Source organism: Carassius gibelio, chromosome A23 (genome assembly GCF_023724105.1).
Source record: "Carassius gibelio isolate Cgi1373 ecotype wild population from Czech Republic chromosome A23, carGib1.2-hapl.c, whole genome shotgun sequence".
Classification (NCBI taxonomy): Eukaryota; Metazoa; Chordata; class Actinopteri; order Cypriniformes; family Cyprinidae; genus Carassius; species Carassius gibelio.
In genome coordinates, this window is record NC_068393.1 from 14256795 (window position 1) to 14273729 (window position 16935).

The 16935-nt window shown below is 40.3% G+C and overlaps 1 protein-coding gene across 2 annotated transcripts in view; it reads left to right on the forward strand.

The window, feature by feature from the left end:
* The window catches only part of LOC127944454 (sterile alpha motif domain-containing protein 11-like), a 60787-nt gene that overhangs the window by 35143 nt on the left and 8709 nt on the right, over positions 1-16935 (forward strand). For both annotated transcript variants that reach the window (XM_052540374.1, XM_052540373.1), the window contains exons 5-7: positions 2796-2888; positions 7190-7345; positions 14142-14286. In XM_052540374.1, coding sequence (XP_052396334.1) covers positions 2796-2888; positions 7190-7345; positions 14142-14286 — 394 coding nt within the window. The remainder of the gene's footprint in view (positions 1-2795; positions 2889-7189; positions 7346-14141; positions 14287-16935) is intronic.

A 16935-nucleotide genomic window follows, 5' to 3' on the forward strand; every position in this document is an offset into this window, starting at 1 on the left:
TTTGGGAGTGTTGGCAGGCAGGAGCTTGCCTGATAAGACGCGATGGAGCTTGGAGAACAGGCTGGGCTGGAGATAGCAGCACTAGGGTGGCTGAGCCCTGTGGGAAAGACACTGCTGAGAGATTAGGGTCAAATAGAGACATACAGAGAGGAAATGAGAGCAGCTCAACGTAACTGCTAGAGAAATCAGATGGTGCTGTGGTATGTAGAAGTGTTTCCAAACCCTTCTCATCTTAGGTACCTTCATGCTCCTTTCGAAGAGACAGTTCACCTGAAAATGAACATTTTGTCGTCACTTACTCATGCTTTGTCCTGTTGCACATAAGAGAAGATGTTTTAAAGAATGTTTGTAATCAAACAGTTGATGGTCCCCCATTGACTTCAGTAGTGTACTGTGGAAGTCATTGAGGACAATTATTTATATATATATATATATATATATATATATATATATATATATATATATATATATATATATATATGTGCAACAGGAGAAAGAAAGTCACAGGATTGGAAAAACATGAGGGTGAGTAAATAATGAACACATTTTCATTTTGGGGCGTGAACTATCCCTTTATCTCGTATTATATTATTTAACACTTTTAAAACTAAAACTTTATCAGCTGTCTGAAGTTTTTGCACATCCCTTGCAGACTTTTGAGCTTTTTTGGCTAATGCATAGACAGGAGCAGCCTATTGATATAGTTTTACACTTTTGCAGCGATCGTATCAGTTCCACGTGAAGATAGAGAGTGGAAAATAATTGAATACGCCAAGGGAGATTCTTCACCTCAAAGGCCGACGAAGGGAGAAAAAGTGGAATGGGAGACAGACGGAGGGAGTGTTGTTGTTGTCTTTGGGCAGAGGTTAGGAGAGGAGATGGGGGCCATTAGAGAGGCCCCTTTTTCTCTTTGGAGTGGGATAGACAGCCATCCCCCCTGATGAGAATACATCAAACAGCGTCATTAGTAAAGCTCGCTCCCCACAAAGAATCCCAGACTGAGCTCTGCCACTCCAAAAGCCCTTTCAAGTGCAGGCTTGCTTTTCTTTCTCTCTCTGTCTCTTTCTAGCACTCTTATCAGAGAGAGGGACGAGCAGCGCGCTTGGTGTCGAGAGGCAGGGGTGTGAGAGAGTAGTTTGTACTTTTGTGTTGGATATATACAGAGATGCAGCCTTTCTCGGTTTTGTGCCATGCAAGAATCTTCCTCTTCAATCTTCTTTGATGTGTAGAGCTTTATTCATGGCTTATACATAAGGGTCATCTGGAGTAATGGCTTCCTTTAAAGACCTTGTGAAATCAAAATGAGATTTTTTAGTTCACATGCAAGTGCAAGTGCACTCATTAACTTAGACTTAAAGTCCAATGAAGCAATGGAATGACTGTCAAATAATGAACTAATTAAAAATGTCAGGTAAATATGACAACTGTTGATTTGAACAATAAAGTGAAATATATTTGTATAAAAACAACACATTTTATGTTTACTGCAGAATATTCACATACACTCAAATATTAAAGTAGTTTGAAAATGTGACTTATGTCATTCGCGGTGCTTAATGGGAGTGGGTAGGTGCTATAAAGATCTGTTGGTACAGTTGTTTAGATTCTCAGACTGTCTTGCAGAATCATGGGTAATATAGTTTTTTCATTAGGAATTTTGCACCCAGATTTCTTTCAACATAAGAAAGATCTCTGGGCTTGTTGAGCGATGTTATTCAGGGCACCATAAATGTTTTAAAAATAACTTTTCATGATATCCATAGACAATAAAACACAAGAAATACAACAAAAAGTTCAAATGCAAGCAACGTGTAAAATCCGTTTCCTCTCAGTTTATTGCATGGTCTATTTAGATAACAACAAAATCAGACAGCAACAAAAGAAAAAAGGAAGAGCATAACTCTGTGGCTTTGACTTTTTTACTTCATGTGGTGCATGAGGGCAGAGAGAGGGAGAGGAGAGTGCAATGACAAACGGTCTCTTCCTTCCTGCATGCATGCACCACCATGCTCTCAGCAGCACCCCTCCCAGCGTGATTAGCAGGATATTGATTTGAGATGTGTTTGGGGGGAGGAGGGTGCTGTAATCGTACACTAGACACCAGCGGCTCACTAGAGCGCTGCATTAGGCTAGTGCAGACAGCCTCCACTTTTCTAGAGAGAGAGAGAGAGAGAAAAGGGGGAGGGAGAAGAAGAGTGAAAGAAAGGAAGGAAGAGATTAGCAAAAGGTGTGAGCTCTGTATTCACTGAAAATAGAGAGTGAGATTGAGTGAAAAAAGCAAAAAGGCGTTATAGGATGACAACAGGAGTTTGATAGAAGACATAGGCAAGACCGCTTACTTTTTTCCCTATTTTTTTCTCGTCGTCATCTCGTTGTCATTTCTGGAGATTTACTCTGCTTTAGGCTGGTGTGAAGACCAGGAGTGTTTGTATGCACAGATAGAGAGATACATAGATAGTCAAGACAAGAAACGACGGTAGAGTGAGGGTAAGTGTAAAAGGGAGAGAGCGTGTTTGTTAGAGATAGGAGAAACCAAGAGAGAGAGAGAGAGAGAGAGAGAGAGAGAGAGCGATCAGGCAAAAGAACCTCTCGTTTCTGCACATGGCTGAGTAAGAACCAGATCTGTCATTCACGCTGGCACAGGGCCCTCTCATCTCTTCATGACTTTAGTCACGCGCACAGCTCCATCATGTATGCAGGTATAGAGCCAGGCGGTGGGCTGCATGCTGAGGGGTTTAGGTGCGTATGACCTCATCTGATCCTAACCTATTTCTCTCTCTTTTTTTTCCCAACAGATGACATTCTAGGCAAACGGAGATCCTACTCCCCCAACAGCAGCAGCGAGTGCCCATCTGACAGCAAGAAGTCCCGCAGCGTGTCCCCTAAAGGTAAGGGCCCCTCTCTTGCATGTGTGTGCATGTGCGTAAGTGTGCTGAAGATGATAATGTGCTTCAATCAGAGCTGTTTAACCTTAGCGCGTAAGATGGAGTAGGTGGGAATAGATGGAGTGAGATTGAGCGAGAGTGGAGGGAAGAGAAGGGGTGGACAGATAGTAAGAGGAGGGAGGAGAGAAATACGCTTAGTGGAAGACAGACATGACCTCCCCCCTCCTGTTAACCTTTTCACACACTCTCAGCATTGCTAATTCATGTATACATTCATGCAGATGGTTCAGATGTGAAAAGTTGAGTGACAACGTAATTGTAAATTGAAAAGTGAATTTCTGTAATAAGTGTCACATGATCAGTTTCATTAATTTACTTTTAAATAGTGAAAAAAATGTGAATAGTGACTTAACAGTGAAATAATGCACAATATTCCATATTGATGTTAATTAAGAATATAATCCTACTACTACTAATAATAATGTATATTATTTCCTAAATTAGAATGATTGAAAATCTAAGATTATTTTGACTCTGAGATTTTCATTCAGACAAATATAACAAAATCTAGATGATTCTTTCTCTTTTCTACATTATTTTCTGCCTTTCTCACTAACACAGCTCCACGCTTGGGTGCCGACGTTCAGTTTTTGGTGTATAGGGGTTGTTGTAGGAATTGAAAATCAATAAAGTGGGAGTGCTGCCGAAGCTTGATTCGCTGTTATGCATGAATGGACTCTGGACACACGGTCATTAACCAAACACACTCACCTTCAGCTGGAGCTGCTAAAAGAGCCTCCTGTGGTCAAAGCAGTGGTGATCTAGATCTAGTAGAGGTGACTAGCTTAAAGTTGTTGTACGTGAAGTTGTCATACAGGATGACTTGAACTGAATCTGGCCTGAAGTTGTCATATTTATTGTTGCAAATCAAGTTATTAGTGTTCAAATCAGTGAGACTCTCTAATGTGACAAAGACTATGTTCTGCCATTTTTTGGGGTGGTCCATATGCATAACATATTCCACATCCATACTGACAACACACATTCTTCACTAGGTATAAAATAAGACTCAAAAGTACAGATCAGGATTAATCTAATATATTTTGCAGTGGCCTGTTGGAGAGAAAAGAAGAAAATGAGTGAGGGAAACAGTGAGGAAAGGGTGATGTTTGACTTCCTCCTGATGGTAGGAAACACAATTGTGGTTTCTTTTTCCTTTCAGGAATATGTGTTTGAGTCTGTGTGATAAGTGCACAGTTTTAAGGTTTCTGTATGTTTGGATATCATCTGTACATGTAGTGTAATTTTTTTTCTTCTTCTTTTACAATTATTGTGTAATCAAGAAGAAAGTCTTACATTTTGGACTAAAAGTGAGCTCAAAATCACTAAATTCATGCTCAGATTTAAAGCTTATATTTGGCTAATATGCAAATTGGTGAAGCTCCTGGGTATTGTCAGTCAGCCGAGCTAATGAGGTGAAACAGTGCAACAGGCAGGCAGCAGAAACATCAGGCAGACTCAGGGACACCAAGTCAAATATAATCAAGCATCTAGCAGGAAGAGTTCAGCAGGCAGTGATCTGGATCTGTTCCTTATACCAGTAAGATGACCAGTCTTCATTTGAGCCTTTTTAGTAAGACATTTACATATATCTGCATGCTTAGGTCTTTAATACACCCTAATAATACATTAATACAATGTTTCTTAAAGTTTCTAAGGAAATTAAATTTATCTTTCCACAATCAAATATAAAATGATATAAAATTTTAGTGCGCACACACACATATACATGTATGGCATACAAATAACTCATGCTCATATATATATTATAGGAACTTCAATGTGCTATCTAAAGCAACTCTATACAAAAAAAGTAATGTTGATTAAATTAAATGAAAATAAAATTCTAATAATAGAAATTCACATAACTGCATCTAGTATGTGACATCTGTATATAAGTGTCGCAACACATCCACACCCAATAATCAGTCATCTGAGATGCCTTGTGTTTGGACAGTGTTGTATTTTGAGGCATTATCTGCTCACTCGTCACCGTGTAGCCAATCAGCACGGCTGCTGCAGTGAGAATGATAAATGGGTGTTATGTGCGTTTTAGTATTGGGAATTAGAGTTGGCTTGTGTTGGTCACCCACTGTGGATTAGCATGGCTTTGGAATGCCACTGATCTAATGTCTTGTGTCTGCGTGTCTGTGATCCATCACCACACCCAAACAACATAGCAATGTGTGCGCCTTTGTGTGCACATGTGTGTAGTTTGAGAGCATAGCAGCTGCTGTTGTCTAAGGTCCTATCTCCCAAACACACACACAACTATAGAAATACACACACACACATATACACACACAGCTGGAGGGTAGTACTGATCTCAGTGCAGCAAGCATTACCCTTAATGACAAAAGCATGCCTGAAAAACTCTTAACCGACACAGAACGGAATACAAGCAGCTTTACAACTGAACTGTCCTTAAAATCTTAAATTTAGTTGTATTAAATTTAAGACTATAAAAAGTCTCAAATACCTTAAATGAAAAAAGTAAAACTTAATAATAATTCAAGAGGTCCTACATATGGGGATGGAAAGATAAGAATGGATGATTATGAATTAATGTGACGATTAAACTTCAAAAGGCTATAATTTCAATGAGTAAATAAGAGCACTGCTCGTTTCAAAGGCAGAACGCGGTGTGAGTTTTTTCTATGAATGTATCTCTGAAGGGAACCAGCTATCTTCAGTTAAGCACTGTTAATTTCATCTTTTCTATAATGCCTGATAATGAAGCGTTTGTGAGAAACCGCCATTTCTGCCACATCAAAAGTGGCACCTAGTGGCAGAAAATAAATTTGCCCGTCTGCTGTTTTTGTTCAGACCAATGTGAAAATCAACCCATGTTTTTACTCTGCAAACGTGTACAGTTATGAATATGAAACGATTGATCAAAAACAAGCTAATATGCCTCCTAAAAAAACAAAACAATGAAGACAATAAGATATTTATATGTTTTAGATTAATATAATAATTTATAGTCTACGTTTGACTTTCTCCTGAAAATTTTTAAGGTTGAAATGTGATGTTAATGATTTTTGATTTGTGAAAACCTTTATCTGGACAGTAAATCATGTCCTTTTACAGTTTAATGTTACCAGACATTGCCCTACCCCAATTCGTATGGCATTAATTTTATCTGTGCAGGGTCATAAAAAACTTTAAATTTGAATTAAAAAATCCTGCAGATCCTCTGTAAATAGTGAAATAAAATTCCTTCCTTGTTAGTTGTATTTTGAAAATGTTTTTGATTGATGTTTTGACTCCTAATTTTCTCCATAATTTTTTTAAAAAAATTTTTTATTTGTGCTACCAAAAACCTGATGAGTGCCTGCCTGAAGAGATACCAGGGATTTTGAAAGTTTGCAAGCCCCGCTTTGACATTTATAATGTTACAAAGATATTTATAATGTTTATGTAAAATAAAAAGCTGTTCTTCTGAGCTCTCTATTCATCAAAAAAATTGAAAAATATTATATATTGGTTTCCACACAAACAAAAATTAAGCAGCACAAATGTTTTCACCATTGATAAATATAATTCATGTTTCTTGAGCACCTAATTAGCATATAATGATTTCTGAAGGATCATGTGACACTGAATTTTCAGCAGCTTTTACCCATCTTTAGCTTTACAATCACAGGAATAAATAACATTTTAAAATATATTCAAACTAAAAACATTTATTTTAAATTGTAAGAATCTCTCTCTCTCTCTCTCTCTCTCTCTCTCTCACACACACACACACACACACACACACATATATATATATATATATATATGTCTGTGTGTAAAACCTAGACATTCCTAAAATCTCTCCTTTATAACACAAGTGTTCATACTCATAATGCCTCAAACATCATCCACACACACACACACACACACACACACACACACACACACACACACACACACACACACACACCTGAAAGCCTCTCGGGTGGATTATCTGGCACTTGGCAGAACACACTCCCCCATCCCCTGCACTGGGCCGCACTGCTTCTGTTCGTTTGCCCGGGGCCAAGCTCCGGTTTCAATGAGGAGGGTAAAATATCCCCCTTCCACCCCTCTTCCTCCTCCCCATCTCTCCCCCAAGAGTCTCTCTCCATGCGCTGGCTTGAGTTACTGCTGCCCAGCGTACCAGGGAGAACCGCACATAGGCTTCTCCTTGATTCAAACATCTCACATAAGATCAAACATTTTGACCAGCTGATTGAATTTTGCTGCTTCTCGTCCCACAGAGAACTCTCACACGCCTGCGCTGGAGCTGGGCAGTCACATGACCCCCGAGGAGCACTACAGGCGCATGATGTCAGCTCTGAACGAGCATGGCTCTTTCGAGGAGCAGCAGCAGCGCCTGTACCAGCTGGCGAACAACATGGGCGTCCCGAGCCACGGTGAGTGTGTGCTACCTGTGTGTGTGTGTGAGCTTGTTTCTGTATCCGCTCTAATTACCCATGTAGTCTTATTCCTGGAAACCACACAAACAACTAGCGCTCGACTGCGGAGATTACTGACAATTCTATTTGCGGTCTCAGCCCACCCAACGGTAGGATGTCAGAGTGGGTGATCTGTGACTACTGCCACACACAGTAGTAAATAACACTGCCATTGGGCCCTGAGGTCGACTGGATCGATTTGGCCCTTTGATTGGCTGCAAGCCAACCCCTCTAAATTACCAACACCATGAAAATGGTTCCTTTGCTCTCTTTTTTTTCTTTTGCCTTTTCAAATTTACGATCACTGACCAGGTACCAGGGTTAAAGGATGCAGATTTGTAAGATTTGTAAAACTAAATTTAGTGAGCATTATTTTGTTTTATTTGTTTGGATACATCTTAACAGCGCTCTAGAGCCTTGTTGACGTTTTTCTCTCAGAAACCGTTAATTGCATCCAGCTTTTGTTTTCGGTAGCATGAATTTAATCAATCTCACATGCTTGCTAAATCCGAGCGTACGACTTTAAATTTTATTTGATCAGTAATGATTCTTAATTACTGCTTGCAAATCCAAAGGGGGGAAATGCTATAAAGGGTTTAATTGCCCCTCTCATACATCTGTAAGAAATTAGTGCCACTGTATGTGCTGTTCACGTCTGGGATTTTATGACAGTGGTGCTGCGCTCTCCTGTCACCTTTTCTACCATCACACCAAGGCATGCTGCGGATGAATTCACAGACAAAACTCTAAATCTACTCTCATCATACACATCCCTCACTTTCACTTTCCCAGCTCAACTTCCTTCCACTCTCCATCTCTACTCCTCACATCCACCAAAAACACCTAAAAAAAGGTGTGGTTATTTGTGGAAAGGAATCTGAATCTGAGAAGAAAAATCAAGGCGTTTACCCGTCTGTGGGAAATCCAGCGAGAGAAAGCAGTGATTTGTGATTTGCAGGGTCACCGTCGGTTCCTCCCCTAGATTTCTGGAAAAATGTCAGGTGTATAGTTTCATAATGGTTGCCATTGAAAACATACTCACCAGGCCAAGGTGCTGTTCCTCCCCTGAGGAATGTGAGCGTGCTGGCTTGCCCCTGCACGCTGAGCTCATAAGCTTACGATAAGGCCGTGCCAGTCAACCGCTGCCAACATGCCTGGCTGCCAGGACTTTGATGAGGGAGATACCTATTCTCACCTTTTAACCAGTGGTCTACTGTAGACATCTACAATGTTTCTTCAGTTTTTAAAGGTATTAGTTTACCCAAAAATGTCATAATTTAGTCATCCTTGTGTCGTTCCTGATCTGTGACACAAAATTAGACATTTTACTGGTCATTCTTTTTCGTGGAATTACAATGCAGCAAAGATTGAGGTTTTTAATCTTCAGAAAGCACCTAACATCTATCATTTAAGTACTGAAAGAAAGAAAGGAAAGTTGTTGATCACTAAAAATTTTAACAACAATGTCAGATTGGTGAATAAATAATCTTTCTGTGCTGGAAAAAGGCTTCAAAGAGGATGCAAAAGTACAGGATCAGTATCATAACATTAGTCATTTTTAATGAATCAGCTAATTCAGTTCACATTAAGCACATAATTCAGTCTTAGCTGTTTACAGCTCACTTGATAGGACGATTATCAGTAAATAACTTAAATTTAATTGTATTTCTTATACAGATCTGTTGTATGACTTCAAAAATCTTTGATTATATTGCACAAGTTGTGTGGACCACTAAAATGATGATTTTGCTTTTTTGATGCCAGAGTAACCATTTTTTTGTGACTGCAATCACCCCCCCCCCCCCATTTATTGCAGTTTTTACAAAATAATGATGCAAGGGTAAATGCATGACTTTTTACATATTTTTTAAGCTTTTGTATATTTCACTTTATTTTTATTCAACACTTTTCTAATGTTTAGATTTGCACTTGTGACAAATTTGCTGGTTCTGACTGGCTGTCTGTCCCAAACATTCCCTTCCCATTCATTCATTTTTTTACTCGCTTTTCCCCCTTTGGCATTAACTTGCTTTTAAATTTATGTTCTCGTTTGTTTTATTTTTTATTTTTTTTTTTTTTTTGCCAGCGTTGTAGCTCACATAGAAGCTGCTTTTCGGGAGTGAGTCTTCAGAGAAGCCCCTCTGGCTCATGGAAGCATCAGCCCCAGCTGTGTTTTCTCCTCTCTTCTTTACCTCCACGTGCCTCCATCTCCCTGCTCTCTCCTTTGAGATGCCTTCTTTCTATCGGGCTCCTTTCCTTTCTTCATATCTCTGCACCTTCCTTATGGCTCCGTCTTTATACCCCAACCTCTAGTGTGTGCCTCTGAAGTGTGTCGGGAAGTGTTGATGCATTATTGGGTTCTATACAGTAGAGGCTCCAAAGACCCCTTGACATCAGCAGAGAGTGGGGCCAGGCCCTTCTGACCATCCCCCTCCAGAAACACACTCCCCCAGAATTCTCCACACACAGCTCTGCTTTTATATTCTCTCTTTCTTTCCTCCCTCGTTCTTTCTCGCCTGGATCCCCGCAGAGCATCCTTTCATGTGTTTGAAGTGGAGGCCCTGAAATGAAAGGCCGTGAAGGAAACCTGGATAGGTTTGTGTGAGTGTGTGCATTTGGAATTGGGTGGGGGGTGGGGGGGTATATAAGGTGTTGTGCACCTTTAGCTTTTGCTATGATGAGGTTGCTATAGGTACTCAAACATTTTGGTCATTCAGATTGTTGTGGGCCCATGTCCCTTTGAATTTTGATTGTTAAATATCTCTATCTTTATGACATCAATCTTTCTTTTAATATTTATAGTATACCACATACACTACCTTTCAAGAGTTAGGGTATGTATTTGAGAAAAAGGCATACTTTTATCCAGCCTGGAGACATTAAAGAGCCACACAGATGGGAAATCAAAAATTACCTGTATTACAGTGTATGATGTAGCTTTCCATCAGTGTAAACAATGTGCAAATAATTAAACCAAAAAGTACACGATTTATAAAGTTATTGGCTTCTAAAGTAAGGAGTCGACTCTGAATCCCTGAAACGAGTCGTTATAGATTTCAAATCTTTTGCCCATCTCTATGTACGTCACTAGGAACACTTTGCATAATAATCTCCACCTACCGTCTTGAGAGAAACGGAGCTCTGACCTGCCCCCCACCCCCCCCCCCCAAACAGACGCTCTGGTTGGTGTGATAGCATCATGTCGAGGAGACAGTGTGTTTTTAATTGTAAAGGCAAGTTTGTTTTATTTTCACTGCCAAAGAATGAAGATCAGAAGAACCAATGGCTAAAATTCATTTTGATCACAATGCCAGAGCAGTACAACAAATCCCTTTTGTTGTGTTCACAACATTTCACTGATGACTGCTTTTCTAATCTCGGTGAGTACAGCGTGATTTTCAAAGCGTTTGGCCATAAAAGATGGTTCATTACAAACTTTATTTAGACCAACAAGCATCTCTGAATCACAACGCGAAGTATGATTATGAAGTTATGTGTCTGTTTTCTCCCGAGCGTCTTATCAGTATGTGTGCTGTCTGCAGCCTTTGTTTGTGCTCATCGTCATGTACAAACACGTCATTAAAATGAAGTGTAACTCCGTGAATACTCAACGAAGAGACATGAGAGAGATATCTATAGAAAGCTTGACATGTCTACTTTAAAACTAAACAAGTGCTGCCGAAAACAGATATTCTGTGATAAAGTAACACATATGAAAACAACGCGATGTCTGTTTTTCATGTCTCCCTTCGTGACCACGCCCCCGCGCAGATTCAAACTGAAGCGCGCGGTTTGAATACACCCACACAGAAGAAAAAGCAGCGAGACTGTTCAAGTTTTTTATTTTACTGTTTGCTTCGCGATGAGAGGAATAAGACATAATTCACCCCAAACAGATGCTAACGCATAGTTTACCGTGGAGGTGTGTGCGGAACAACCAATCAAAACTATGTTAGTTGACCAATCAGAACACAGTATGCTATCGAAAGGTGGGGTTTAAGGAAACTGAATCTTTTGAACAGCTTCGCGCGAACCGTTTGGGGATCTCTGATAATTGAGGTAATTTTAAATTGATATTTTGACAAAATGACAATGTTTTTTAACCTTGGATGGATTTAAACCGAATGTACAGGACTTATAAACAGTGATAGGAAGCTTAGAATTTTCATCTTACTGGCTCTTTAAATTGATAAAAATTTACAGTAAAGACATTTATGCTAATTACTAAAGATTACTAAAGATTACTAAAGAATAAATGCTTTTCTTTTGAACTTTCTACTCATCAAATAATCCTCAAACTAAATTGATCACAGTTTCCACAAAAACATTAAGTAGCACAAACTGAGCAGTGTATACTGGAGTAATGGCTGCTGAAAATTCAGCTCTGTATCACACGAATAGATAGAATATGAAAATGTATTAAAATATAACACAGAAAAAATAGAAAAGTTAGATTTTTTTTCAAAATATTTCTTTATTATTGTTATTATTATTGTCAAATAAATTCAGCTTTGCTAATGTTAATGTTTTAAAAAAATCTTACAGACTAAAAATATATTACTACTACTACTACTAATAATAAAAGTGTTATAATATTAGAATATAATTTGTAAAAATATAATTGTTGTTGTTCTAATCCAAGCCTAGAGAAAATATCCTAGTGAAATAGTTAGGATTTGAACCTAAACAGAATGAATTTCACTAGACTGACACATCCTACGCTCATGTAAGTGAGTCAGAACTGTCACTGGTGTCCCCTCAAAAAACTAGGTGCTTGAATTTGAGTGAATTTGAAAAAGAGAAAAAGGCATGAGCTGCTCTGCTGCTTTTGGATCTGTCATCCATCCCCCTTAAAGAATTCCCGATGAGTACTGTGTCTGTCAGCTGCTCCTGGCACACGTGGACCTGTTGTGCCATACAGACGCTCTCAAAGGCCTGCCAATGCTTTACCACGGGAGCTCTGCGTGTATGTGGTGCAGAGAAAACTAGATCTCCCTTGTTAAAGAATCCACAGTAACACTGACTCAGATGATGCAAATTCAGAGTGTGACAGAGGATGCGGGGTGAATGTGGGTGGGAGATGGTAGCATGGGTGTCAGGGTGTCAGAATGTCACTGTTTGGATGTGTGGTGTGCTTGTACATGCAGCCCCAGATGACCCTGTGCTAACTTTGTTGCAGGTTAAAGGGAATAATTCATCTCTGGGCAACCGAGGAAAGGGCTTCAGAGCAGCTTTGAGTTCTGCAGGATTTTGGGGCTGTATTACCCTGCTGCGAAGCCGATAGGTGTGTTTTGGAACATGATGGCAGCAGCAGCAGCAGCTGGTTATTAGAAGGTTTGTTGCCTGACCAAAATGGTTTAGGAGTATCAGTGACATGCTAGAAACCAGCTACCATTTTCCAAAGCACATCGGCTGTGTCTGAAATCGCATACTCTATGAGTAGGTACTGTACTTCTTTTAAATAAGTAATTACTTTGCGACCATTAAAAAAGTATGTTCTATTTAGTATGAATGTGTGCAGTATGATGTCATTGTCATATGACCTACTAGTGTCACCGCCATTCACAAATCCTTTCTTATGACTTCATGGGATAGTAAACTACAATCTCGCAGTAAATAGTAGGTCATTCTGTGATTTTTGCCTATTGTTTTTATGAACGCAGTGAATTTAAACATAGTGTTTTTTGCCTGCTATATAGTAACGGAGTATGACATTTTGGATGCAGCCATCTACAAGCTTCAGCCACATTCTTCCAGCAGTTTATAATGTGTGTGGACAGACTACTCATTTTTTTGGTCATCTGGAATGAGCGTGTGATCAAATGACAAGTGTTGCTGCTTTTCCATTGTGCTTTTCCTTCTTCCTTTTTTTTCATTCTCTTTTATTCCCTCTCACGGGCTGTTCGAGGTTTGTCCGCTGTCAGTCCGGGCCCCCGTGGGGCAGTGCAATAAACAGATCAATACAGCGGGCCAGTGCACATTAATATCTGTCGCGGTGCCTCCGACCCGATCACTCAGGCCCACACGCCAGCCTCGGAAATGGCCGCCAGCTCCCGAGGGAACCGTCTAATTAAAAAAGGGCCAGAGGAGAGAGGGAGCGAGAAATGAGAGGGAGGGAGAGGAAGAGAGGGAGGCATTCAGGATGGATTTTCTATTTAACACCCTTTCATTAGAGAGAGTATGCTTCCTGTTGTGACCCTGTTAGTTTGGTAATGTTGGGAGATGGTCTGGGCTGGTGTAACATCATAGATTCAGGAGGGAGACCAGCGGCTCCATGTTATCTCAAACAGTTTAAGTCATAATTATTAATTTATAGCCATGTATAGTATTCATATAGTTTGGTTTTACTTCATTGCTTTTTACGTTCAAGCACGTCCTGCACTGTATTTTATGCTACGAACATAAATGATACTTTAAATTTATTTGAATGAAATATCATATATTTGTCAATAAACAATATGCTTCACCTGCATTTATACACTCAAATATGTCTCCTTAATTGGGAGGTTCATGTTGAACTGTGGAGAAGTAATTTGGAAAATAGATGACCTTGGCTTTTCTTTAACAGGTCATAAAGATTCATATTTGAGGTGGAGTGTGAAGTCTTGCCTGTGTGGCGGTTAACATATCCTGCTCTGGGACTCTTGGACTGAATCTTCCAGTGTTGGTTCAGAGCTAGACTGACGGATTTGGCGCTGGAAACATAGACCGGATGAGAATCTCAATTTAACTGGTCTGTTCCTTCCATTCACAGAGCTGCTGCGTGTGCGTCAGGAAGCCATGGCTGCCGTTAGAAACTCGGGAGGAATGGAAGCCCACGTGACCACTGCAGGCAGCTCCTCCAGCCAGCGCCGAAAGCAGGGCCTTCCTCAACACAGAGATGCACACTTCCCTGAGCGGTAATGCAAAGCACAATATCATATTCTCTGGAATCTCTCTTTTGCATGCTTTTGAGCTAAAAAACTAAACTTTTGCTCTTACATATTTCAACCCAACATGTAGTTCTAACCAGACATGACGACATGTTTTAGTGACAAGCATCTAAAAAAGAAGATATTTGATTTTTACTGTAAAATTATGTAGATTTCACAGTAGATTGCTCTACTTAGTGCGGTGCAGAAAGGGAGACTAAGCGACCGACTAAATATTCTATTTCTTGTTACTTGTTACGCTATCAGCTCGGTTAAGGAAAACTTAGATTTACACAGAAGAGATATCTTGGACAGTGGCTGAAACCTTTCTTGACTCTAGATTGGAGTGTAAAAGTGGATGAGATGCAAGTATGTGTGTGTGTGCATGCGTTTGGCTGATAAATGCCCTTCTGCTGAATGGAAACCTCTGAGGCACACTTTAAGACCATGGATACAGGAAAAAATGCTAAGCTTTAAAATAACATGAATATTTTACATTAATAATGAAGCCAACATCTGACTCTACTGAATACTGCATGCACGTTGGAGTGGGTGACTGCCTGCCGAAGAGAAAAGAGGGAAAAACTGAATTATGTACCAAAGTAACAATAGAGGGAAAAGGGAGGGAAAAATGGAAGTTGGCGTTAAGGCCACGGGAAAATAGAAAATCCACTTAATGGGATGTGCCAGTGGGTATGATCTCTGCGTATGACCTCTTCACAACCCTGTTCGATTTGATCTTGTCAGGAGGCATTAATAGGGCTTAGGACCAAACGGGTCGCTAGGACAACACACGCCGTTCCCCCTCCCTGCAAGTTTATTCCCCCCGAATCTCTCTCCTCCTCCCCCTCTCCTCATCTCAGCATGGCCACTGTGCTTGCGGCGCTCCCCTCCGCCTCCAAACAAAGCCCGGGCAGCGGGAGTAGGCAGGTAATTGCTTGTCGATTATTTATGTGGCGCGGGAAGCTGGAGGATCGATAATGGGCCGCCGAGGCGGTAGGGAGGAAGTGAATTGGGAGGGGTCGCCTAGCGTGGGTGGGGGAACTCTGTTCGGTTCCTGGCCCAGCGCAGCATCATGTCAGGAGCTCAGCGTGCAGCTTTGACCAGCCAGCCAACGCAGCTCCGCCAGCTCACGGTAATTAGCCACACAGGACCGCTGATGTTAACGAGGCCTGCACACTTCCTAGGTTGTGGGTGAAAAGAGGGAGGAGGAAAATGTTTTTTTCTTCTTGCTTCTACACACTCATTTTTTTGTTCATTGGTTCTTTGACCCATTGTTTAACTGTTTTGTTTGAGCTTGGAAAATTGTATTACTGCTGCAATGCAGATTTGTGGGTTAAATATCCCGATTCTGTCATCATTTACTCACCCTGATGTTGTTACAAAACTGTAAAGCTTTTACCTTCACCTTTACCTTCTTTGTATGGATTTCTTTACCATTAAATAACAATGAAAAGGGACCAAATATTTCAAGCTTCAAAAATGCAAAAAAAAATAATAATAAAGAAATGGGCCATAAAAGTATTATAAGCGGTCTATTTGACTTGTGCGCTGGAAATGTTTTTAAGAAATAATAAGAAAATTTGCAATTTGTGAACTAATCAGTCATTTGAGTTGTATCTTTTACGTGAATCAATTGAGTTTACAAAATTGGTTTATAGAAACACATTTGGATACTTATATGGTTCTTTAATGTCCTTTATGAAGCTTGAAAGCTTTACTGCAGACAGTGGATATATATGTATTTAGGCATGTATATAATACTGTATGTATATATATATATATATATATATATATATATATATATATATATATATATATATATACACACACACACACACACACAGTCTGTGCTAAAAGCTTATAGCCCACCCAAACATCTAGGTCATTATATATATATAGTATGAATGTGTGCAATGTGTATATATATGACTTAGATGTTTGGGTGGGCTATAAGCTTTTAGCACAGACTGTGTGACATTGTAAACCCTCTAAAGCATCGACAGAGAGTCAGTCTGCCAGGCTAAAAGGGTGAGCCGGAAGCCATTCCTCAAGCTCACCTTTCTATCGACTCTCCATAATTGATTATCTGACGCCCATTAGTGGCTATTGTTAAAAACAAATCATTACCAAGATCAATAGTCCTGCAGCCGCGGCCAGCCATTTGTCTGGGTTTAAATGGCAGATTGCATTTAGGGAATCTGCAAGGCAAATCCTAATGTGTTTGGCATGTGGGGCAGCACAAGCAACAGACAGTGGTCTGGAGTTGGGGGCTGTGGGTGTGCAAGAGCCTTATGCATTTTAATGTGCTTCCTGTGCAAATGTGTTCCCGCCTCGAGTCAAGTCAAGGCGGGCACGGTGTGGCGAGCGGCTAATCCTCCGTGCTCCTCTCATTAAGGGCCATCCTGTCAGCTCCGCTCTACTTTTCTCTCTCTCTCTCTCTCTTTTTCTCTTCTGGCCAGTTTGGTGCTCTGCCTCTGCTTTTACACACACACAAATACACACACACAACACACCACATAGCCGTTGCTTTCAGGCAAGGAGCGACGCCGCTGCCACTCTGACAGGTCGTCACACATGAGCGAACACAAGTGGCGTCTACTTGCCCTACCGCCAGCTAGGTTGAGAGAGAGCTAG